Below are 26,597 nucleotides of genomic sequence, written 5' to 3' on the forward strand. Positions count from 1 at the left end.
ATTGCTACAAGTTTTATTTGTCGTGGCAAATGAATAAAATTATTTGCTATAAATATATTTTTCGTGGCAAGAACATTTTACCGTCACAGCTACAACACAAAAGAATTCGTAGCAATAAGTATTAGTCCCTAGCCACGGATCATGTAAAGTCTGTAGCTAACTTTTAGCTACGCTACCTATTGCTACGAATGCTACGGAAAGAAATATTGTCGCTAAAGTGTTTAGCCACGGAAATTTTCATATTTAGCTACAATGTATTTCGTAGCTATATATGCATTTTGTTGTAGTGTGCCTTGTTATCTCTTTGGGAAAACAAAACCAACCCTCTGCGTTACACTACAAGCCATTTGCACCCAACTCAAGAAAAGAAAAAATTACTGTCAATCCAATTTAATTTGATCATCCAAGGAAACATCTCTGACAATGTAAATTATTTTTGCACTGTTGATTTATTTTAACAGGTTTTACTACTTGTGTCTTCTGCTTTAGTTTTTTTTTTTTTTTTTAACTTTTCTGTTGTTGTTACTAATTGATGTGTTTATTCTTTACTTGATCCGAGGGTATAGCGGAAACAATTTTTCTGCCTGTCAAGGTAGGGTAAGGTTTGCGCATATTCTATCCTCTCCAGACCTCACTTTGTGGTAATACACTGGGTATGATGTTGTTGTTGGTGGTTTATTTTAACAAGTTACCTCATTTTTCAAGTTACTAGTTTACTTTTTATAGAGATTCGTCTATAATATAAGAACTTAACTTATATACCACAGCGAAAAAAACTTTTACATCAATATATTTTAGCATGTTGTCAGTTGTAACATGTCTTACTTTTTAATTGATGATTCTCTATTGTGGATGGTAATAACTTGTAATTATCTTTTAGAAGCGTTAAAAAATCTTTCACGCTATTGATGCATAAAAAAACTCAATATTTTTTTCATTGATTTGATAGTCAATCTATAAAGTTAAAACTCTTTCTAGTATAGCATGTGCAAATATATTGCAGAGAAGAGAATGGTACCTGAGACAAGAAACATATCAAGGATTGCATTGGTTTCTTCCAACTGAGTCTCCAACGAATGCCAATGACTTGTTCCTCATCATATCCAAGAACTCATACGGGTTAAAAATAGGCAACTCACATCCTTTAGGCTTCCATCTCCATTTCATAAAATCTGCATCTGGCCTCCCATATTTCATACAATTTTGGTGCTCGTGGATCTCCCTACATGTGTTGTTGGTGTAATATGGACCATTCGGATTCGGAACCAACTCTCCTCTAAAAATATCACAATATTTCTCATGGACTTGATAAGGGTTTAATATATTTGTGACATAAGAAGGGTGGTAAAAATGAAAAATGGTTAATGTTAAAGCTATAATTAGTATGAGTATTCTTTGGGTTTTTTGAGATGTAATGAAGTTTTTCCCGAAGGGAAGCTCCATTACATGGAGCTTCTTCAACGGAGGATTGACAAAGCAGATCTAGTTTAGGGGGAAGTAGAAAAGTAACTTTAAAAATATCACTTGGCACTTCTATGGAACTTAGGAAACGTGCTAATCACATGGAGCATTATAAAGTTATACTTTGTGTTAGAAATTAGATGAAGAGAATAGAAAGGAAAGGCTTGAGGCATGATACACTGTCTCAAAAGAGTGTTTGTCTGTCTATGAGGTTAGCAGACAACGCTCCTTTGGGATACAACAAGCCTATTATCAGTCGAATTATAATTGACAGATATGGAGTAACTACTTTGCTATTTATAGAGAAGATAAGTAGTTGAAATCCAAAAGGTGGTGTCCTTATGCAAAACAAACACGTACCCAAAAAAGGGTTTCAAGGATAGTACCTATTGCATCTATGGTACCCAAACTAGTTATTTCAACTGTAGTACCCAAGTAATTTAAAATATTATTACCCCAATATTACAAACTATTTAACAATCCCCTACTAGTTTGTAATACTACTCCTAATATCATACATAATAGAAAGTATCTCATAGATTTAAATTTTCTAGTAGTGTAAATATTTTAAAGCTTAGACGAAGTTATTGGCATTACTAAGGATTGAACCATAACTTCCTTGTGCCTAAACCGAAAACATCACACACATGATATTATCCAGCTACTTTAAGTCACCGATTCGCTCAAGCACTTAAAGACCATGCCCTAATCCCAATTCATGAATACTTACAAGAGCAAACCCTATTAACTCTTGCTGAAGCGGCACCACTCCTATATTCATATAGGTAAAAAAGTTTAAGTCCCTGTTACTCCAGACAATTGACATTTTCATTAAGAGCTCTTGCTCATCGTCTCCCTGTAACAGTATGCACTGATCATCCTGAGACAAGGCTTAAAGATTTGATGCTTTTCTTTTCGGTGCGCAGATGTTAGGTGCATGTAGATGAAGATTTGGTTTACCAAAAATGGACGTGTTTCAAGGTTTAGGTGAAATTCTATGAAAGGCACCAATAAGGGTTTCAAGTTCAAAATTCAAATTGCTACTAGTTTTTTTTTTTTTTTCTCAACAATTATGTAAACGAATTTACCATGACATAGTCATTGTCATTCTCAAAGTGGGTTCTAAAGCTTAGTGAAACATACTCACTGTTTCTTTATAACTTCATTCATCATTTCTTACTTTACAAAGAATTAAAGTTACGACGAGTATATTATATTGCAGCATAATAAATATATATATATATTGCAAATTTACCTTCAGAAGAATATCAACTAATACCGTAGCTTAGCTAGATCTAGGGATTTTTCAAATTAAATTATATCCTCAAATGACGACAAACTCTCTGTTAAAGATTCCAAGACTCGTAACGTGGGCTCCTAACTTTCTTTGATGAAGAAATGTTTAAGAAATAAAGATACCTCTCCCTTTCCTGAGATTTGTTGGCCAAATCTTTGACAACAGATTCAAAAGTGAATCTAAAACTTGAAATTTATGAGTTTTTATATAATTTTAAATAAATATAATAACAGTGTATGTTCGTTATACCTTTCATGACTCATTTAGGAATAACTAATTCATCACCGGGGGAGGGGGGGGGGGGGGGGGGGGTGGAGGCTGTAACGAAGCCGGGTATTTGGAGTTACAAAGGTGTAGCGGAAGCACATATTGTGTTTTCTGCCTTATGCTATTTGGTAGCTATTTCGCATTGGCTGTATTGGGATCTAGAAATATTTTGTGATGAATGTATAGGAAAATCCTCTTTGAATTTGCCAAAGATCATTGGAATTCATTTATTTCTCTCAGGGGTGGCTTTATAATAATAATAATAATTAGGTTTACAATCAAATATTTATAAATATTTAATGAACTTTTTAATACATATAGAATATTTGGCACAAGTTGTTGAGTTCTCTGAACTAGTATTTTTTAAATAAATCTAGGACTGCCAACGACGCAAGTGTCCAACTGCCTAATTATGCATGCGTTTCCGTGTCTTTTTGGCCAAACCTTAGAGTTGGCTGCCGGTACAGTGCCTATTTGTTTTTTAACCTCTCGGAGGCTTCAATTGTTTTAGTTATGAAAGTTGTATAGTGATAAGAAATGGACTTTGGCTAACTCAAACTTAAAACTAACTCATAAAGTGAGAATTGTTTAAAATCATTAGCAAACAAATAACTCATCCCTCAATCAACGTGAGAGTACACTTAACAATTCTTAATATATCTCTAAATATCTAAATAAATTTTGGAAAAGTTAGAAAAAATGTGAATGTCCGGGTTCCCTAAAATGTACAATTTTTTTGTACGGTGTGAGTGTACTTTGATCTACATATATATATTTTTACGCAATCAAGTCACTTCGTTTAGTCTGAAAAATACAAGAGTTTACTTGATTGAAAATAATTACTCCCTCCGTTTTAATTTAGTTATTTGATTTTGACTTGGCACAGAGTTTAAAAAAGTAAGAAAAGACTTTTGAATCTTGTGGTTCTTAAATTAAAGAAATGTGGAATGCACCAAAATGTTCTTTAATCTTATGGTCTTAAATATAATCACATGAAAAGTTGGAATTAAAGAGTTTGCCAAAAAAGAAAAGAGTCATTCTTTTTTAAACGGACTAAAAAAAAATAACTAAGACAATCAAATTGAAACGGAGGGAATACTTAAGTTGGAAACTTCTTAATCTCTTGATTTGTTTTTCCCTTTACAGGTAGAACCTCCACTGGATATCTCTACCACTCCTGATTCCAATTTCAAAAGGTGGAAATACACAACATACAATTTTACCCTCGCAACATATTGGTCACCATTCTTGGTCAGAATGGAAGAAGCAGATTCTGATGGTCCAAGGCATGATGGAGTCTTCAACATTTATCTTGATGAATTTGACAAAAATTGGAAATGTCAAATCAATGAGTTCAATTATGTCATCCTTAACTCTGGCCATTGGTTTAGTAGATTGAGTGTCTACTATGAGAAAAATCAACAAGTTGGTTGCTGGCGTTGTGGACTAAAAAATATTACTCAACTCCCAAATCACTATGGGTACAAAAGGGTATTTAAAACAGCATTAAAAGTCATAAATAGTCTAGAAAATTTTAAGGGTACAACTTTTGTTAGGACATTTGCACCTTCACATTTTGAAGGTGGAGAATGGAATACAGGTGGGAAATGCTTGAGGAAAAGGCCATTTACTAGTAATGAAAAAACTTTGGAGGGTTTAGATTTGGAGTTTTACAAGTCTCAAGTGGAAGAGTTTAGGGAAGCAGAAAAAGAAGGGAAGAAAAGGTTTAGATTGATGGATATAACACAAGCCATGTTGTTGAGACCAGATGGTCATCCAAGTAGATATGGGCATTGGCCAAATGAGAAAGTAGTTATGTATAATGACTCTGTGCATTGGTGTTTGCCTGGTCCTATTGATTCTTGGAATGATTTCTTACTTCATATGTTGAAGATAGAGCAGGAGATACTTTAATTTGAGTAAAAAGGTTTGATGTGGTGAGTGACATGTCATGTCATAATTTGATACAAGAAATTTGATCATCCAATTATTTGTATCTTTTGAGTAATTCACATGCACATAGTTCAGTTATTTTAATATAACAAAAAGTAGTCTTGTGACATTACCGTTATAGTATGTAAAGTTCAATGATCATACATGAAATTAATTCAAGAATGTGTTACATTATTAAGGTTGGCGTGAAGTTTAATATAATCAATTTATAGGAGCTAAGTTATCAATACATATTCAAAAAGTAGTCTTCTTACCTGGGGTCTTAAGTTGGACTTGGCATTTTATCTTGAGACACTAATTAACGACTAAAATTTGAAACTTCATATCACAGGTCTAAACTTTGATTTGAAATAGCTAAAATTTATATACTTTATAAACTTTGACTATATTCTAAATAGTAGTCTTTCAAGCGGTCATTTGTTCACTTTCCCCCGTGGGAACTCCAAGGCACGACGCTTCCATTTAGTTCAAAAAAATTTAAGGGACTTTCGAATGAAGAGCCAAAGAATATGAGCAATTTAAATTTGGGTCCACAAACAAAATAAGTGAAGGTTTTACTAGCTAATTTCAAATGTACGGTGAAACGAGTTAGTTACGCCATTTGACTAAAGAAGTTAATTACATAAATCTTATTAAATGAAAGATCTATAATTAGATTTTTGTAATTTACTTTTTTGTTGTGCTGATCATTTAGATGAGTGATAATTTATTACATTGTCAAATTAGGACAATTCATAAAAATTAACACGAGCAATACATTGATTAATGCACTCCCCAATTATATGAGGATCATTTAGCTTGTATCCCATCTAGATAGATCGATAGTTTTACGCCCTGTAACTCTTTTTCAGTCAGGCTTGGGCAGAATAGCAGAGCAAGTATTAGTAGCATAACAAAAAAGCCTTCCTCGTCATTAATATCACAATTTGCTCGCGGCAATTGTGACCTCTCGGGAGAATAAGATTCGACTCGGGGAGAATCCGAAATCAAACAACAAATGCTGAAATGATAGTAAGAAATTAAGGGATGAGAAGGGATCAATTCATCTATCTATTGAGACTAATCAACATTGGATTGGTTACCAACACCTCTTAATCAACAAACAATTATATGAATTCAATCCAAGGGAGAAAGAGACTTAAACTCATACATGGAAATATAATCCTAGATTATTCAAGAGAGATTCGAGGTAAGAGTAAAGGGAATCTACCCACTACCTAACTAGCTAATCCTAGCTCAACCTAAACTCCATAGAAGGAGAACTACACTCAAAAGAGTTTCATCATAAATCTCAAGCTAAGGAATGAAAATAGGCTAAGACAAGCTTATATAGTTTTGACTTTACATGCATAGCCACAATTAATTAACTACTAGTCACATTTGGCATTTAACCATTAATCCCTATTACAATAAAGGTCCAAAAGTGGCCTTTGCACAAATAACCCAACATTGGGCCTTTACACACCCAATTGCACTCTTAGCCACTTTTTGTGGCTTCCATCTTTTGGCCATCATCTTTGTGCCTCTTCCAAGCAATCATCCACACTATGTATGCCCTTGGGAATTGTCTTTCCATGGCCTCCAAAGGCTCAGTCTTCATCACCAAAGGACGTGTGACATGAGAATGTACGTCCAAAGCTTCAACATGGATTTTAATCCCCATAATCGCCCATGAGCTTCTTAGGATCATATTAGGATCCAAAAGGTGGCACTTAAGGAGAATAAAGTGTTCAAGTACAAACTAAAGGATCTAAGTTATCGACATGTACATTGACTAAAGAACATTTACAATGTAATTTAACTATATATGGCAAATTATTATACTATTTTTCACCTTATACCACATCAACGCTGTGATGGAAAGTGAATCAAGTTATATCCACTAACAATATACATATTTTATACACTATATAAACAATGTACATAGTTTAGCCTATGATAACTGGTTAGACACTAATTTTACCAGGTCAAATATTAGTTTATATTTATTATAAAAATCTACTACTTGTAATTACCTTATAAATAAGGTAACAGTACGCAAAAATATTATACATTGGCATTTGGCAGTGCATAAAATTAAACTCATCAACTAAATCTAACAAGTAGTATTATACTACTAGCACGTTGCTTGTGTCTCATATAAGTGCCAACTAGTCATTTGTTTTTTTCTTGATGCCATTTCCATAACTTATATTTTAAATAAAAGCTTAACTTTTTCTGCTTCCTCCCATCTTTGCTTTCACTGTCAATCCTCCATTGAAGAAGTTTGCTCCAAGCAAATGGAGTTCCCTTGTGGGAAAAATTCCAAATATGCATCTCAGAGAACCCCAAAAATATTCATACTTCTAGCTTTAACATTTATTATTCTAGGTATTATCCCTCTTCACCACACTTCTAAGTGGTATCATGCTACAAAGCAGTCTGAAAAATCATCCACATATCATATGGAAGATATGGAGATAAAGATTATGGATGATGAAACATGTGATATTGCCATAGGAGAGTGGATTCCGAATCCAGATGGTCCATATTATACGAACACTACTTGTTGGGCGATCCATGAACACCAAAATTGCATGAAATATGGAAGGCCTGATACCGACTTCTTGAAATGGAGGTATGTTGGAAATGTGGATCACAGGACGAGCAATTTTAATCAATCATATTCTCTTGAAGATAAATGGAAAAAAAAAATGCCTTTGCTTCTATTAAAATGACATTAATAAATTATATAGCTATAGTATATACTCCCTAGTCCCAGTTTCAAGTGTCTTAGTTTGACCAGATACGGAGTTTAAGAAATAAAAGAAGATTTTTTAGTCTTGTGATCTTAAATTAAAGATGTGTATAATTTTTTAAATCTTATTATCTAAAACTTACCAAATATAAAAAAAGATACTCTTTTTAGATAGACGGAAAAAGAAAAGTAAGACACTTAAAGTACCTATAAATTATAGGTACTTTTCTAACATGAATGGGCTAGCTCCTTAGTGCTTACTCCTATGGGTGTGAGGAGATAGGACATTTTGATCTTGTTTTCCTCTAATCCTCTCCCTTTAGGAAAGGGTCAATGTAAGGATCTTATTTCGAAATTATTTCTGAAGAATTTCTAGTCTAAATCTATATGTATTGCAGTATAATTTAATCCTAATTTTTTTCTAGATGGAAAATACACTTTTATATTGATTTCTTAATATGAACTAAAAAACATTCATGTACTCGAAATGAATCTGATTAATTTTATATTTTCAACAGGTGGAAGCCTAAGGGATGTGAATTGCCTATCTTCAACCCATATCAATTCTTGGATATGCTGAGAAACAAGTCATTGGCATTTGTTGGAGACTCAGTTGGAAGAAACCAAATGCAATCCTTAATATGTCTTTTATCCCGGGTATCATTTTCCTCTTCATATATGCTTCTTATTATTGTTCATTGCTTACACCTTTCTTCCATCTTTATCTAGTTTAAATTCTATATTCTGGCTGGGGGTAAGTAAAACATTATTTATATGATCAGGTCACTAACAAACTTATTATAAGTTAAATTTAACAATGAACAATAATTGATAACCTGAGAAAAATGATAACTAACCGCTATTGCAAGTTAATAAATTATACCGATGGTGTGAAGGACATTTACATACAGTAGTATAATTTAAATCTTTTTGTATAGTATTTGCATAAATCTATTGCTAATTACCTCCTATATATAGTACTAAGCTATGGCTTGGATTAGAAAATTGGATGTATATTTAACTTATTGTGCTTACCTTGGGTTGAGTGCACACATCTTTGTAGTATAAATAATGCAGTGGTTAGGTTTGGTTTACCAAAAAATAGACGTATTTCAAAGTTTAGGTGAAATTCTATTGAAGGCACCAACAAGTTTTGGAACAAAAATTTCTACTATTTCTTTCTTCTTGTTTTCCTTGTGAGTACGAAATCAACAATCATGCATTCATCCTTAAAAGTGGTTTGTTTAGATTTGGGAAAATAGCAAGGGAAATTAGTCATTTGAAAAACAAAATAAACAACCACAATGATTAGGGGCGCAGGGGTATGAGTTCTGGTGAATTTTACTATGTGTTTGTGCGCGCGCACTCAAGCTCAAAGTGTATTATAGTGTAATAATTATTGGGTGCACCTCCACAACTGAAATGGGTGGTTCAAGTTCTACACTTATATTGTTACTCTTTCCTTCTGTTTTTCGAGACCTGAGTTTAGGGGTATTTTTTTTCTTTTTCTTTCTTTGTTTGGTTTATTCTTTCAAAATCCTAAGTTTGACAAATTGAAATTCTTATTCCACTTCTATCATCGTAAAATTTTATATAATTAAAAAGTATCCATATTATAACTACTAGCAGTGGGCGTATCATATAGTTAATTGCTCAACTAATTAATTCCAACATTTTCGGGGTTCAATACGAGTAAGATATTACGTGAAAATCAATAAAATTGTAAATAGAGTTTAATTTTCGCCCTGTAATTTCAAAAATGTAATAAGTCAATGGTAAGAACCTAAAGGTTAAATCGATCAAATATAAATTTTAGATCCTCTTTTCATAATAGTACAGCCATTTTTTCTGAATTCTTATAATATACCTATTTTAAAAAACATTCTGAATCCGTAACAATAATTCTATGTTAGAACTATCTTAGATTCCAAGTTATCAGCCCTTGTGACAAAATCTGAAGGAGTGCAAGTGACAACGTGGGTTCCCAGCTACCATGTTATTCCCTAGAAAATACTAATAATGATGTTAAGAAATTCAGAGGATAATTGTCCCTTTCCACATATTTGTTGACTAAATAATCGACAAACCAAGCTCCAAGACAATTGATCTCTATCTCTTCCCCTTTTAAAAAATAGTAGTTTTTTGTTAATTTAAAAATATTAAGCTGGAGAATAAGCCAGGAACCACCAGATTCTCTATAAAATATCGATGCTTTTCTTTCTCTTTTTTTTTTTTTTTTTTTTTTTTTTTGTCCAGGCTCCTAAACACCTCATGTGCTTCTTCATGTGTCTAAATATTCGTTTCAGTAGACAATTTAATAATGCCTATAGACCGTTAAGCTAAAGAGTTTTTATATTATAATCTGATCACTTAAGAATTAAAAAAAATGATCTTTATGGAAAAATAATCTTTTTAGATCTCTTGTGTGTTATTTTTATATCTCTGTGTAAAAATGAAAATTTCTTATAAAAAGAACAAAAGACTAAAACCCAACTTATAAAGGACGAGAAAAATAATAAATAAATTATTTTGAGATTAACTTATGTACCCTGATAATGTAATCATATTTATACTAGAATTTATTTTAATTTGTCTTATTTTTCAAGATATTAATCTTTTTTTTTTTTAATGGACGTCCTTCTATGGTTGTCACTTAGCTGATATGACAGTGTAAAATTTCTTTTAGAACCGATTTGATTACACAAGTTAACCTCCTGTGAGAACTTGACTTATTATGAGGGGCAAGAGAAAATGACATTCCAACTGTGAAGAGTAGGTATATTTCAATGAGGACAAGCTCCAAATGATTGTTCTAAAATGGCTATTTCTCGTAGATACTCCTTAGTCCTTATGATATAGCGAGATTATCAATATATAGAAGTTAATCTCAATTTCATAAACTAAATATAAAGGGGTTACCTGCAAAATATTAATGTAATTGATCTATTATTACTTTAGAATTAAACTATATTAGTTGTATAAAATTAATTTACACAATTAGTACTGTGTATAGATTAAATCCTTCGTTAAAATACAAATCCATATGTGCCATGTTACGTGACCCTATTATTATGTGAGGGGGTCAATCTTTCATGGTTTTCTTGATTCTCTTTTTATTATTATTATTATTATTATTATTATTATTATTATTATTATTATTATTAATTTCCCTGTACAGGCAGTGTATCCAATTGATGTCTCTATTAGTCCAGATGAAAATTTTAAAAGGTGGAAATATGTTGACTACAACTTTACCCTAGCAACATATTGGTCACCATTCTTGGTAAGAATGAAAGATACAGATGCTGATGGTCCAACAAAAACTGGACTCTTCAACCTTTATCTTGATGAAGCTGATGAGAAATGGGCAACCCAAATTGAAGAATTCGACTATGTCATCATCAATGGTGGCCACTGGTTTACTAGGTGCAGTGTTTACTATGAGAATAACCAACTAGTTGGCTGCAGGTACGGTTAATTTCGCGTATGATCACTAAAATTTACTTACTATAGCAGTACAGTCACAAAATGATTAAATTAACTAAAATTTACCGATTAGAATAGCAAAGTCACAAAACTTTACCCAATACAACAATAAAATCACCTTGTTGTGTAAGTTTTGTCGTTATAATGGTTAAATTTAGAAATTTTATTGTTACAGTAGGTAAAATTTTATTACGTGTATTATGACTAAAAGATATGCTTTGCAACTTTATTGTTATAGTTGGTAAAGTTAGTTTCATGTATGACCACTAAACTTTACTCACTATAACAATAAAGTCCCAAAATTATCACATTTTAATTTTATCGACTATAACAGTAAGTCACAAAACTTTACCCTTTATAGCAGTAAAGTCACCTTGTTCGGTAAGTTTTATCGTTATAGTGGTTCAATTTAGTGACTTTTCTGTTACAATAGGTAAAATTTATTATTATTATAACAAAAGATACACTTTGTAACCTTACTATTATAGTTGGTAAAGTTAATTTCATGTATGACCACCAAACTTTACTCACTCAAACAATAAAGTCATAAAATTATCTTTATCACATTAAATTAACCAAATTTTATCGACTATAACAGTAAGGTCACAAAAATTTACCCACTATAACATTAAAATCACCTTAATGGATAAGCTTTATTGTTATCGTGATTTAATCTAGTGACTTTACTGTTATAATGGTAAAATTTTAATTACTTTTATGTCACAAAAGATTTCGTGACTTTACTGTTATAGTTGGTAAAGTCTAGTGCCTCTAATAATTCGGTTACTTTAATGTGACAAAAAATAGTGTTGTAGCTTTAATATTATAGTGCATAAAGTTCAGTGACCTTACGTGATATTAACCTGTTGTTGCAGGTACTGTCAACTTCCAAATGTTACTGACCTCCCATCTACTTATGGCTACCAGAAAGCAATTAGGACTGTTTTGAGAACCATCAACAACTTGGAAAACTTTAAGGGCATAACTTTTATTAGAACATTTGCACCTTCTCATTTTGAAGGGGGAGAATGGAATAATGGTGGGAATTGTGTGAGGAAAAGGCCATTTACAAGCTATGAAACATCTTTGGAGGGCCTTCACTTGGAGTTGTATACTATCCAAGTTGAAGAATTTAGGGCAGCAGAAAAGGAAGGGAAGAAAAAGGGGAAAAGGTTTAGATTATTGGACACAACACAAGCCATGTTATTGAGACCAGATGGTCATCCAAGTAGATATGGGCATTGGCCAAATGAAAATGTAGTGTTGTATAATGATTGTGTGCATTGGTGTTTGCCTGGTCCTATTGATTCTTGGAGTGATTTCTTGCTTCATATGTTGAAGTTGGAGGGAAGGAGATCCCATGAAGAAATGCTACAATTTATGAATCAGTAGAGCTAAGAGTTAAAGTTCACCCAAAAAAAAAAATCCAAATAACGTTTTTTTATTATAGCCATGTCGAAGATTTTTAAGTCAATAGAAAATATAGAAAACTTGTAATTCTGATTTTTACTTTTATTGAACTGAGATGAGGTTAAACTTAATGTTGTTATAGAGAGAATTCATATAGTTGATCCCATCTTACTTGAGATTGAAGCACACCTATAGTAATTTTTTATTTAATGTGAAATGAGTTACTAGCTTGGATCTTTTTAAGAACTAGCTTGCAGTTTATGTAATGAAATTTTGTTCTATGAAAACTTTGATAGCTCCCAAAACATAGGGCGTTCTTAAGTGGAACCCAAAAGGGTATACTTTCTTGACAGCTGCACTTGATGTAAATATTTCGCAAAATTCAGGAAAGTCATACTCACAACTCAAAAGGAAAAAAGATAACGGGTTGAAATTATAGCCTATTTGGCCAAGCTTATCCCCTCCCCACCCCCCCACCCCCCACCCCACCCCTCAAAGTGTTTTTTTTTTTTGAGGCATTTGAGAGGTGGCAAATGGGCAGGTTGGGTCAAATTTCGGCGGGTCATAACCCAACCCGCCCAAAGTTACTTGGGTCAATATGGGTTGGGCCAATATGTTTAAAATAACGGGTCATATCCTAACCAGCCCAATATAACCCAAGCAATCCTCCTTAAAGACAAAATTATAAGTCTCCAATTGACAGTATGTTTTTGTTTTTGGCATCTAATGTGATTAGGTGAAATCGTAAAAGTGTTGTAAGCTAAATACCAATCTTATGAAAAATCAAATTCAAGTATGAAGTCAACATTAATTGATGCAGAAATTAAATTGTACATCCTAAAATTGATTTTTGATTATTTACATATATAGAAATTAGATGAGTAATTTATAACTAATTTACTAAAAAATGTGTTGGAAGCACATCTAAAAGTTATTACTTAGTAGCAAATAAAAAATCATTCTGTTAATAATTTTTAGTCATCCCTCACATCAAATTTTTTTCAAAAAGGTAACATTTAAAGGGCTTTTGTAAATTGTTAGAGAATCATAAAGATAATTAGAGAATCATAAAAGTATTTAGAGAATCATAAAGATATATGTTTCCTTGTATATAATATTCTAGCTTATTTCTAGGGATTTAGATATCTAGTTACCTTAGTTAGCTTTTTCTTTACCTGTATTAAAATCATTGTATTCTTTGAATAATAGACAGGTTATTCTCTGCATACCTTCTCTGAATTACATGGTATCAGAGCAGGCTTTAATATTTCATCGGAGTTTTGTCAACTTCCGTCGCCGAAAGTTGTGGCGACTCACCAGAGTTCCACTTTGATTTGATTTCGCACTGAAGTTTCCGGCACATTTATTTGTGGTCTCATGATCAACAGACCACGATTTTGAAGGATAAACACCACGAACCAGGTTTATTCGTGAACATATTTGTTTTGTTTTTTTTTTTTGCTGCTGTTCAAATCAGGTTCTCTCTCGAACAGATTTGATTTCGAATCTACTTTTGCTGCTGCTTTTCGATTTGTTTGAGACTGAATATTGTGTTAAATCTACTAGTGATTGAGTCTGAAACTTTACGGTTATAGTTTGACTCTGTTGCTCTTTGAAATTGTTTGTTGGGAATATTTTCTAATATTAAGGAAAGTTGTCTTTTCAATATTTTGACTGTTGGGAGACCAAATCATCAACGTGGTCTGCATTTGGTGGAATAACCTATTGGTTTGTTCACTGATTTCTCTTTGGTGCAAAATGGTTGGTCTTTGGCTGTCATTACTCTGTTGGTTATTGGAGTTCTAATCTGTCTTAAGATATTGCGATCTTATTTCCTCTTCAAGCAAATGGGTGATTGATTCAGGTGCTACAAATCACTTGACAGGTAATTCTAATATATTTTCTGACTTTCATTCACACAAAGCACCCTCTCCCGTTACTGTAGCTGATGGATCAACTTGTAATAGTGTTGGATATGGTACTGTTAAACCAACCTCCTCTATTACCTTGTCATCTGTATTAATTCTTCCAAAGTTGGCTTTTAATTTGATTTATGTTAGCAAAATTACCACAGAGCTTAATTGTTATATTTCATTCTTCCCCAATCATTGTCTGTTTCGTGATCTTAAGACGAGTCAGGTTATTAGTAAAGGACATGTATCTGGTGGTTTATACATCCTTGATTAATGGGAGCCTCACTCTGTTGCCTGCTCTAGTGTCGTGTCTCCACTTGAAGCACATTGTCGATTAGGACATCCTTCTCTACCTCTGTTGAAAAAGCCCTATCCTCAGTTTCAGAATATTTCTTCATTGGAATGTGAGTCATGTCGATTTGCAAAACATCATCGCACCTCACTAAGTCCAAGGATTAATAAGCGGGTGGAGTCGGCTTTTGAGTTAGTTCATGCTGATGTTTGGGGACCATATCCTGTCGTTTCCAAAAGTGGGCATAAGTATTTTGTCACTTTTGTGGATGATTTCTCTCGGATGACTTGGATTTATTTTATGAAGAGTCGCTCGGAAGTGTTTACTCACTTTTGTTCCTCTTGAGCTGAAGTCAAAACTCAATTTAATGCTTCGGTACGTATTCTAAGGAGGGACAACGCTAAAGAATATATGTCAGAATCATTCCAGTCGTATATGAAAAAACACGATATTCTCCATCAGTCCTCATGTGTTGATACACCCTCTCAAAATGGAGTTGCTGAGAGGAAAAATAGGATATTTGAGACAGCTCGAGCACTTTTCTTCCAAATGAAGGTTCCTAAACAGTTTTGGGCAGATGCGGTCTATACGGCTTGTTTTTTTATTAATCGTATGCAATCTATTTTGCTTTCTGGTAATATTCCTTACAGTGTTCTTTTTCCAAATAAGTCACTATTTTCGATGGATCATAAGGTGTTTGGAAGCACATGTTATGTTCGACATGTTCAACCATTTATTACCAAGTTGGATCCCAAGGCATTGAAGTGCGTTTTTTTGGGCTATTCTCGCCTTCAGAAAGGATATTGTTGTTATTCTACTGAACTTGGAAAATAGCTGGTATCAATTGATGTTACATATTTGGAAACTACACCATTCTTCTATGCACCTTCCGTTTCTACAAGTCAGGGGGAGGAAGATGAATGGTTAGTCTACCAGGTTACTAGGGTTGTGCCAGAAAGATCAGATAATGTTATTTCTCGTACATCGCCCAGTTCAGTTGATCACCAATTGACTATTGTACCTGCCGCACCGGATCCATCTACAAGACCGCCAGTTGTTTAGGTTTACTCTAGGAAGCGGGGGACTAATGATACATGTCCTGCACCAGTTTCTTCATCATAAGATCCTTCTCCACCTGATCCTCCGAAAAATCTTGAACTTCCTATTGCTCTTCGCAAAGGTACACGTACTTGCAAATCCACATATCCCATTGCTAATTTTGTTTCCTATGACCACTTATCTCCAAAGTCTAGATCTTTGATTGCGTCTCTAGACTCCATTAGTGTACCCAAAATAGTGAAAGAGGCTTTGAATCATCCTGGATGGTCTGAAGCAATGCTGGAGGAAACACATGCCTTAGAGGAAATCACACTTGGGATTTAGTGGATTTACCAAGTGGAATGAAAGTAGTGGGTTGCAAATGGGTCTTTGCAGTGAAAGTTAACCAAGATGGCTCTTTGCGAGACTAAAGGCTAAACTTGTGGCTAAAAGGTATGCTCAAACTTATGGGGTGGATTATTCAGACACTTTCTCCCCGGTTGCCAAACTCACTTCTGTCCGCTTGTTCATTTCTCTAGCTGCTTCAGAGAATTGGCCTTTGCATCAGTTGGATATCAAGAATGCATTCCTTCATAGTGATCTCCATGAGAAGGTGTATATGGAGCAACCACCAGGATTTGCTGCTCAGGGGGGAGTATAGAAAGGCCTGTCATTTGACGAAGTCCTTGTATGGCTTGAAGCAGAGTCACCAGGCTTGATTTGGAAAATATAGTGAGGTAGTTCAAGCGTTTGGATTGAAAAAGAGCAAATGTGATCATTCAGTCTTCTACAGGCAATCATCAGCTGGAACTATTCTCCTTGTTGTATATGTTGATGATATTGTTATTACAAGAAGCGATTATGCAGGAATCTCGTCTCTCAGGTCTTTCTTGCATACTAAGTTTAACATGAAAGACTTGGGACAATTGAAATACTTCTTGGGAGTGGAAGTCGCTAGAAGCAAGAAGGGAATTTTTCTATCTCAGAGGAAGTATATTGTTGACCTGCTTGCAGACACTGGAAAGTTGGCAGCCAAACCCAGCACTACTCCAATGGTTCCCAATGTACATCTTATGAAAAATGATGGTGATCCTTTTGATGATCCGGAGAGATATAGAAAGTTGGTTGGAAAGTTAAACTACCTTACTGTGACTTGTCTGAATATTGCTTTTGCGGTAAGTGTTGTTAGTCAGTTCATGTCTGCACCTACGGTCAAACATTGGGAAGCTTTGGAACAAATTCTATGTTACCTGAAAGGAGCTCCTGGACTTGGCATATAGCAATCACGACCATGCTCGTGTGGAGTGTTTAGCAGATGCTGACTATGCTGGATCCAAAATTGATAGAAGATCTACTACAGGCTAATGTGTCTTTGTTGGAGGGAACCTAATATCATGGAGGAGTAAGTAGCAAGGTGTTGTATCTCGATCCAGTGCAGAATCCGAGTACAGAGCTATGTCACAGTCTACGTGTGAGATAATGTGGATACATCATCTTTTAACTGAAATTGGGTTGAAGCATCATATACTAGCAAAACTTTGGTGTGATAATCAAGTTGCTCTTCATATTGCCTCAAATCCAGTGTATCATGAAACAACTAAACATATTGAGGTTGATTGTCATTTTATTCGTGAGAAGATTCAAGAAAACCTGATTTCCACTAGCTATGTGAAGACGGAAAAGCAACTAGCTGATTTGTTCACAAAAGCGTTGAATAGAACTCGAGTTGATTACCTTTATAACAAGCTGGGCATGATCAATATCTTTGCTCCAGCTTGAGGGGGAGTGTTAGAGAATCATAAAGATATTTAGAGAATCATAAAAGTATTTAGAGAATCATAAAAATATATGTTTCCTTGTATATAATATTCTAGCTGATTTCTAGGGATTTAGATATCTAGTTACCTTAGTTAGTCTTTTCTTTACTTGTATTTAAATCATTGTATTCTTTGAATAATAAACAAGTTATTCTCTGCATACCTTCTCTGAATTACATAAATAAAAATGAAGGGACTCAATGAATGAAGCTGAAGAGAGTAGTTTTCTGGGTTAAAAGATACCACAAAGAATTAAGAAACAATCACAGGATATTGTTTTTTCCAGTTATAGTGACATCTTTTTAGTATAAGAAAAAAACAAATATCAATATATTCAACGGAGTTGCTAATCAAAGATTGATCTGCTTTTGCCTTTAGAAAACGATAAGCCAATAAAAAGCTGAAGCTAAAATATTTAGGCTTCGCAGGTTGATAACTGACCCGTTGAGTAGACCAGATGGACCCGCCAAAAAGATGGTTGTTTCGGGTTCAACTAAACAAACCATAGAAATACCGAACAGGCTGGGCAGGTTTGGGTTGATTTTGCCACCCGTTTGACCAAGTTATAAGTGTTTATGGAGAGTAGCAGAAACTGTTTTTCAGAAACAAAAAAATAAATTTTGCCCAAAAGCACTTTTTTGAAAAGACTTTTAAGAGAAAAAAAAATCCACTTAGAAGCATTTTTTAAAAGTTTGGTCAAATAATAATTACTGCTCAAAAGTGCTTTTTAAATTAATCGATCAAACACAAACTGTTTTTCACCGAAAATACTCTTTTGAAAAGCACTTCTGAAAGAAACACTCTTCAAAATAAGGTGATTTTAGAAATTTGCAAATATGCCATAAATGAAGCTAGCAGATATATTAGAGCTAATGACTAATATGATATTGTTGTTGCTATAGTAGTAATATTATGAAGGCGTCCAAATATAACTTCGCCATTCATGCTTCCGCCTTTCCTTTTAACATACCCAGGCGCCTTACCAATCAAAGCCCTATCTAAGTAAAACTTTGTTATTTTTCCGACCGAAGCTCCCCACTACTCAAGTAAGTGTGTGAATCCGTATGAGGACCTCTTCTTCTGCTCACTCTCTGTTCACACAGTTCTCAAAGAAGAAGAGGAGGAAAAGTGGGCAGCAGGTAGCACAAGCCCTCTGCTCAATACATCTTTTCCAGAAGTGTAGTCCACCAGTTCCACCAAATGCTCCTATATCTCGGCAAAGATCGTGTGAGAGTGCAATTATGCTTCGAATGCTTCACTATGGAATAAATCGATCTAGTTCCCGTCCTTTTCCTATGCACTGGCTTTAAATCTCTAACAAACAAGGACCTTGTGGGAAGGAAGCAGCCCCTAGCCTGTAAATGGCTGATCATTCAACTGTTATCTTCCATTCATGCCCCCGTTTGACTGCCACTCGGGAATAAAATTGTCACCACCCCCCCCCCCCCCCCAAAAAAAAAAAAAAGGTAAACCCTACGAATAAGGTTAAAATTGTTTGGTTTGACACAAACATTGGATACAGGTAAATATTTCCCCGTAAGCATTATGGGCATCAGCTACATGAGAATGAAAATCGTAACCAACCTTAAGCAGTGGTGCACGATAGGCCCTATGAATCATGGAATGAGTTCTTTCTGCAAAGTTCGAAAACAGGAGGAGATGGTTTGATCCATTGAACAATGCTTATAATTTAGAAAGAATGACATAAAAGCTCATGGAATATCGTCAACCATTCTTGACAGTATAATTTCACATCCATCTTTAGAAATATAAGTGACATTTTAAGTAACAATTTATAAACAAAATGTAATATTTTCTTTTACGACATTTTTAACTATGCAACACTACTACCAAGAAGACAACAATATTGTGAACGTTCAAACATTTCTAGTCTGAAATTACACCATATACATGTCAACCGTCAAGCAAAAAATCTACATCATTGTATTATTTAGGATATATGCAGGAAATTATACAGTTTATACAGTTAAAGTTAAACTAAAGTCACCAAGGGATACACTACTCTGCTAAACTCTAGAATGAAATCTTAATGAATACCAAGATATGGAGTGCTAAAATGTACACAGCGAAAGCCGACCTGAGCAACATAAGCTTATGCAAATTCTCCAGTCTGCCAGGCTTTTGACGAGGATCAACAATATAATCTGAAGAAACGCGGGCCCTGTCAATGCTGCTTCTTGCATACCTATTCCGAGTGGCATTAATATCTACATTGCTTGCTTCAACCTTCCTCCAAAGACCATTTAATCTCTCTAATTCCATCTCCTTCAGATGAACTTCGTTAGCAAGGCCCTCTGCTTGGGCCTAAAGTAGATGAAAAACCCAACGATTAGAGAGCCACAAAAAGACACAAAATAGATCACACAATACCAACAGAGGCGGATCTAGGATTTAAACTTAATGGGTTAAATTCTTAGACTAACTCATTGTACTTCTGAAATTATGGGTTCAGAATTTAACATTTATTGAAATTTTAGAGTCTTGTCACATGTATATTTATATCCCGTGTCGCAAATACTAAGTTCAAAACCCATTATGCAAAAGGCTGCCTGCCTCTGAATGCCAAATAATTTCTTTAGAAAAAATAAATCATTCACCTGTTTTGAAGCAAGTTGCTCTATTAGACTGTGAAGCTGCTTATCCAATATTTTCTCTCGCTGAGCTGAAAGAAACAGCATGACAAGATCAGACTTTAGGCATGTTATGTTATAAATATCACTATATAACAATAAAAAAAATGTCAACATGTAATTGGCAGCCTTATTCAGTGTGTGGCAATTAAGGCACAGAAAAGAAGATACGTGAAAGAAACCAGTTTCTTTATAAGCACGCGAAAGAAATTTAAGACAGCAAAATATATATCATATGGTCTGACCACACAGCAGGAGTTGATTATCATTATCCATAATGATGTTAGCCAATATATATTAGTAGTTAGGTACCTGGGGAAGGTTGCTTGAGTGCATAATCTTGCACTTCTGCCCATTTTTTCTCCAGGTCACGAACAGCTTCTTCCATAGATTTCTAATGTAAAATTGATCAGCAGAAGCAGATGGAAAAGAACGACAAATAATTTACATTGGATATTATGACACAGTGAGATAAGCTAAGCTACACACCAGTTCCTTCTTCTTCTCCTCTAATTTCCCCAGCAACGCAGAATTTGCATATTCCTTATCTTCTTGATCTTCACTATTGTTTTTAATCAGATACTCATTTGACTTCACACTCTCACTGGCTGCTGCAGCCTGTGCTCGTTCTAACTCTGACTTCAAGGTTTCTTCAATTAAGGCCATCTCCTGTAAATTGCATAATGTTCCATAATTGTCATTTGATATCGATGAAGATCCCAGCAATAAAGATGATTGCGTATAAAGGAATCAGTGGACTGGCTGAAGGTGAAAATATAGTCAGTGATAACTTGAGACATTTAATTCAGGTGATAACGTAACTTATCCTATAAGTATAGTAGTAAAAGAATTGTACATAATCTCTTATATCACATGCATAACAAAATATAGGGCTCATCTGCTGGGCAAGCCAGTAAAATATTAGTTTATGACTGTACCAGATATGCGGGGAAAAAAAGGGATAATAACCTTTTTGGACTGCTCTAAAAAATAATAACCAGGCATGGAATATGTAATGTATATTAATTTAATATACATATCTTTTTTTTTTTTGATGACATGATAACCCGAATCCGCTACCCTTCGGGTGCTCACAGGGTAAACCCAGCTCCCGTGCAATGGCTCGCAAACCACACAAGAGAGATAACTCGCACTAGGCAAGCCCTGTACGACGAGCTAGACCAAAAAGGCAAATCCCCTGCTGTCGTAGGCAGGGGGTTTCGAACCTGAGACCTCCATTATGAAAGCCCCATGCTCAACCAACTGAGCCACCCTTGCGGGTACATATAATATACATATCGAATACACAAGTATACACAAAATATACATATCATATACATAATCAGAGTATATGTTTTGTATGTTTTGGCAAGCGCCTGTAATTAATTTTGGCTGATGGGTCAAAAATGAAAAAATCCCAAGAAAAACAACTTCTTTGGTAGGGATGCTAAAATGCTAACAGGGCATAAGATTTATCTGGATTCTATTCTGCACCTGGTTCCTGGTTTTACGAAGAAATCCACATTTACAGTTATTTATGCGGGTACTTGTTGAAGAAGTTCTACTGTCCTCTAACAGCTGGACATGTAATCAGATGATAAAGCAATTGTCAACGATGTCCATTTTTTATTTTTTATTTTTTTTTAATTTTTTTTTTTGCAACTCATAGTGTGTTTCTTTGAGAAGTTATGACCAACCTGCAACTTGCTGCGCAGAAGGTCAGCTTCCTGTGACTTCTCCTGAATCTTATTGTCATAATTTGAGATAGCCTTTTCATACTCGGCATTTTCTTCTTGCAGAGTAATTTCTCTTAATTGTGCCTGCCACCAAGTTAGACAGAATATTACACTTAAATTCCAAACTCTAAATGCATATTCCAGTGCATTAAAAAAAATACAATCTGCAAAGTCCTTAACATTTAGCCAAAGAATTGAAAATCACTTTCTCTTAGGGAGCGTTTAGTATGGAGGAAAACCACAAAATGTTTTCCAATTTTCCCATGTTTGGTTGATCAAAATTTTTGGAAAACATTTTCTGTAGGAAAACAAGTTCCTTAAAAATAAGGAAAATAACTTCTCCAATGAAAGTAGGGAAAAAACAAGGTCCATAAGTGACATTCCAAGTTCGTTGTCTCCTCCCCACCCACCTAATTCCCCCAACCTTCACCCTTGACCATCCCACCCCCTGCCACACCCGAAACCAGTGATCTCACCCCCATAGTATTGGCTAGATCACATATAAATGCTCTTTGGATAATATTTTGTTGCTTACTTACCACTCTTAGTCTAATACATCAGAAAAATCAATAGATAAAACACATAGTGTTAAAGTTAATAGAAAGCAAAAGAAATAATTAAGCAATAGCATCATAGAATAGGTTTCAAGAGAGCAAGGTCCTATGGTCTACCACTAGCCAACTGGTAAGATAACAAAATCCAATTTTTCTGCTAAGGGTTGTTTGGGTTCTTCTGACATCTATAATGTGTTATTCAGTGAAAGCAATTAAGAATGTCAAACCTTCTATAGACTTGCAGCACTTGCTCTCTCAATGAAGGCAAGCTAACCTCCTAGTGTATCATATCTTAGTTCAGAAGCAAATAATGCATACTGAATCGAGTTAAAGCTTTGAGCACCTCCAACTACATCTGCTGCCCGCGCCAACAAACCCCCCACTTCTTCCCCAATATTTTTTTTTTTTTGACTAGCACCGGGTGTCCGAGTCTCTTTGAGCCCGACTAATCCCGGGGGTGCACAGGCCCTCGGCAAGGAGTTTCCCGCAAGTGCACCACGGTTAATTCAGGGTTTCCCCAGTCCGATGGCCCCCAGAAATTGTTTGCACCCAGCGGGTTTCGAACTTGAGACCTTGAAGGGGAGCACCCCAAGGCTCAAGTCAATTGCCACCAGGCCAACCCCTGAGGGTTCTTCCCCAATATTTAATGATGTAAATATAACTATTGAACCCATCAAATTCAAATTCTGAATCCGCCACAACTACTATTAACTCAAGACTATGTCCTCCCCACCCTCCAACACACCTCATGTTCACCCCTACCACATATCCCCTACCCCCACCACCCCATCACCCACACCCCCACCCACAACCCCACCCTCACCCTCAACCTCCATCGTATTTGTCTAGATTATATACAAATGCTTTTAAGACAATATTTTTTGCTTACATACCGAACACAAACACAAGAAATAAAATAAGTAAGAAACCTACTTATTTTCGTAGAAAACATTCTCCGACAAAACATTTTCCTTCATAGCAAACACACCCATATGTGAATAATCATTAAATTTTCAGCAAACACTAAGCTCTAAACCCAAAATTGCAATGGAAATATAAATTTTGAAGCCATCAAATTAATCTTGAGTTGAATTGATCACCAAATAAATTAACCCATCAAATCCAAAGGCAATAATTGATCACAAAATGTTGAATCTTTACAATGTCAATAGTAGGAAAACAAATAAAACTCAGTCATTAGAAAGAAACATAAAAAACAACAACAACAACATACTCAGTGAAATTCCACAAAGAGGGCCTGGGTAGGTAGGTAGAATGTACGCAGACCTTACCCTACCTTGGGAGGTAGTGGCGGATCTAGGATTTTCATTCAAGATTTCGAAAAAACAACAAAAGCTAAATATAAAAAACAATGTTGTCTGATGGGAATCGAACCTAGTACCGGTAGAGACAATTTTGAACAGGACTGCTTAAGCGTTGAGCTAACCTTTTGCATTTGTTGAGGGTATTCAAAAAGTTAATATATATAAACACAGAAAATTCACCCTATATATACCCTGTAATCTTTTAACATCCATCGGCACCCTCTAAATCCGCCCCTATTGAGAGGTAGAGAGGTTGTTTCCGGTAGACCCTCAGCGCAAGATCAAGCAATTCCAGGCAATATAAAAAGTCATGGCAAAATAATAAAAAAGCATGATAAATAAAATTAGACCTGTTCTTTAGTAGCGGAGTGAGCATTAAGTTGTAAAGCAAGAGCATTATTAGAGGCAAGAGAGTGAGCATGTAGATGAGGAAGACGCTCAGAGATATCAGGAGGAGGGATTCTGAGCCGTAGATCTTGGATCGTACGGGTGAGAGAATTAGCCTTTCGATCTAAATCAAGAAGGTAGGATTGTTGTTGTGGAGTGAAAATTAAAGGGATTGAATTGGGGTTGTCGTCTTCGTCATTGCTTTGAGCACCACCAACTACATCTGCTGCCCATGCCAATAAACCAGCCATTTCTAACCCAGCTTTCTGAGTTTCTGTTTTCTTCTACTAATACATAGCAGTAATTCTTCTTCTTTCTCCCCTCTTTTTTTTCACAACAGTAACCCCTGTTTGGACGGTGGTTTCCGTGGTTCATTAATGTATGGTTCTCTGTCAAATCATGTTTATTTTTATTATTTTTAAAATGATGTGATATGGTGTTGTAAATTTGTGGTTCATCCCAGGATTATATAACCATGAAAAGTCTCAATTTTTATAACTACGAATTTGATGATTTTTCCGTGGTTACATATTTCATTTCTCCATTATACCCCACCCTCCACCATCCACCCCACCCTACCACTCACCCCACCTCACTCCCGCCACTCACTCCCACCACACCTTCACCCTACCACCCACCTCACCCCCACTCCCAACTACCCCACTCCAACCACCACCCACCCTCACCACTCCAACCACCACCCACTACCCCTCACCACCCTCTAACCCCACCCCACAACCACTCACCCCCACCTACAACCCACTATCCCCACCCTCATCCCCCAACCACCCACTCCTCGACCACCGCCACCCACTACCCCTCACCACCGCCCACCCCCACCCCCACCTTACCACCCACTACCCACTTTTATCCTACAACCACCCACCCCTCCACCACTCCCACTCACTACCTACTGATTTTTTAAAGTTTTTGTTTTGTTCTTTACCTGAGTTTTATTAATATATATAAACTAATTTCTAATTAAGAGTTAAGGATATTTTAGTAAACTTATAAGTTATTATACAGTATCATACAGTCAAAACAAACAATACAAATGTTATTAAACCACAACAAACAATACAGTCTATCCAAACATTGTGTTCATTAATATAGTACAATACAATACAACACCATACTGTACCATACATACTGTACATTAATGAACCACGTGAAACAACCAGCCAAACAGAGGGTAAGGGGTCGTTTCGTTCCGAGAGAAGTTACAATGAGATAAATTATGTTGGGATTAATCATATGGCGATTAGTTATGCTGAAATAAATTATTTTGGTATTATTACTTATTAATTGTTTGATTTGTTGTATTAAAAGTGACATGTATTGTATACTCCCTCCGTCTCAAAAAGATTATCTTTGTTTGACTTGGCATAAAGTTTAAGAAATAAAGGAAGACTTTTGAAATGTGTGATCCAAAACAAGCTTTAGATATTTGTATGGCAGTAAATCATCTCATAAAGTTAAATTATTTCTAAATATAGAAAGATGATAATCTTTTTGAGTCAAACTAAAAAGAAAAGGAAGACAATCTATTTAGAACGGACGGAGTAATTTTTAAGAAAATATTATTTGTTTATAAAAATACCCACCACCTTATTTAGTAGAAAAAAGGTTTGAGGGATCTCAGGCTTATTTTTGTCATTTTTATTATTTTATCCTGGAATAATTAGTCCTGGGATTATTATTTCATCTTTTGCCAGGAATAACTTATCTCAGTACTATTTTTCCTTATCTATCGTACCAAATGACCCCTAAGGGTGTGTTTGGTACCAGGAAAAGGTTTTTCACGAAAAATATTTTTTTTAAAAAAAAAAAAAAAAAAATAAGTGAATTTCTTACTTATTTTTAGTCTTTTGTAAATAAGCAAAAAAAAATATATTGTCGGATGGGGTTGGGGTGAGTGGGGAATGAACTTAGAATCGAAACTTGTTTTTCTTATTTCCACTATTAAAATTATTTTTCTCATTCTTAATACACTTATTTCTCAAAATAGTTTAACCAACCAAATATGAAAAAGAAAATCAACGCCAAGCACACCCTAATTAGTGAATCTTCTCAAGAATCAGTAATTTCGTCTAACCTTGCTCGAGAAAATGACAAAAGATAGTCATCGGTATGTTTGGGTTGGTTCCGCATACTTGGCTCTTTTTTCAGATATAAACTTTAGCAGTTTTAATCCTTTTTATTTATTCAAATCAAGCATTTTTTTGTTTCTATGATAATTCATCAAACGCAACTCCAATTTGTATTCCTCACAA

General features: G+C 34.9%; 3 protein-coding genes across 3 annotated transcripts; 2 read left to right on the forward strand and 1 right to left on the reverse strand.

The window, feature by feature from the left end:
• Window positions 1-4,144: 4,144 nt before the first annotated feature.
• Window positions 4,145-4,939, forward strand: LOC132620013 (protein trichome birefringence-like 19; the record flags this gene model as incomplete). Its single annotated transcript, XM_060334752.1, has 1 exon — window positions 4,145-4,939. A coding segment is annotated over one exon (795 nt), but the record flags the coding sequence as incomplete, so codon positions are not given.
• A 2,161-nt stretch (window positions 4,940-7,100) lies between these two features.
• Window positions 7,101-12,797, forward strand: LOC132618822 (protein trichome birefringence-like 19). The gene is made up of 4 exons (XM_060333830.1): window positions 7,101-7,595; window positions 8,234-8,372; window positions 10,894-11,183; window positions 12,077-12,797. Exons 1-4 carry the CDS (start codon window positions 7,258-7,260, stop codon window positions 12,591-12,593), a joined length of 1,284 nt encoding a protein of 427 aa, XP_060189813.1. The 5' UTR covers window positions 7,101-7,257; the 3' UTR covers window positions 12,594-12,797.
• A 6,741-nt stretch (window positions 12,798-19,538) lies between these two features.
• Window positions 19,539-24,685, reverse strand: LOC132617927 (uncharacterized). The gene is made up of 6 exons (XM_060332988.1): window positions 24,288-24,685; window positions 22,020-22,142; window positions 20,812-20,991; window positions 20,635-20,716; window positions 20,290-20,354; window positions 19,539-19,996 (listed from the first exon to the last, which is right to left on the reverse strand). Exons 1-6 carry the CDS (start codon window positions 24,573-24,575, stop codon window positions 19,706-19,708), a joined length of 1,029 nt encoding a protein of 342 aa, XP_060188971.1. The 5' UTR covers window positions 24,576-24,685; the 3' UTR covers window positions 19,539-19,705.
• Between the last annotated feature and the right edge of the window lie 1,912 nt (window positions 24,686-26,597).

This window comes from Lycium barbarum, chromosome 11, assembly GCF_019175385.1.
Source record: "Lycium barbarum isolate Lr01 chromosome 11, ASM1917538v2, whole genome shotgun sequence".
Taxonomy (NCBI): Eukaryota; Viridiplantae; Streptophyta; class Magnoliopsida; order Solanales; family Solanaceae; genus Lycium; species Lycium barbarum.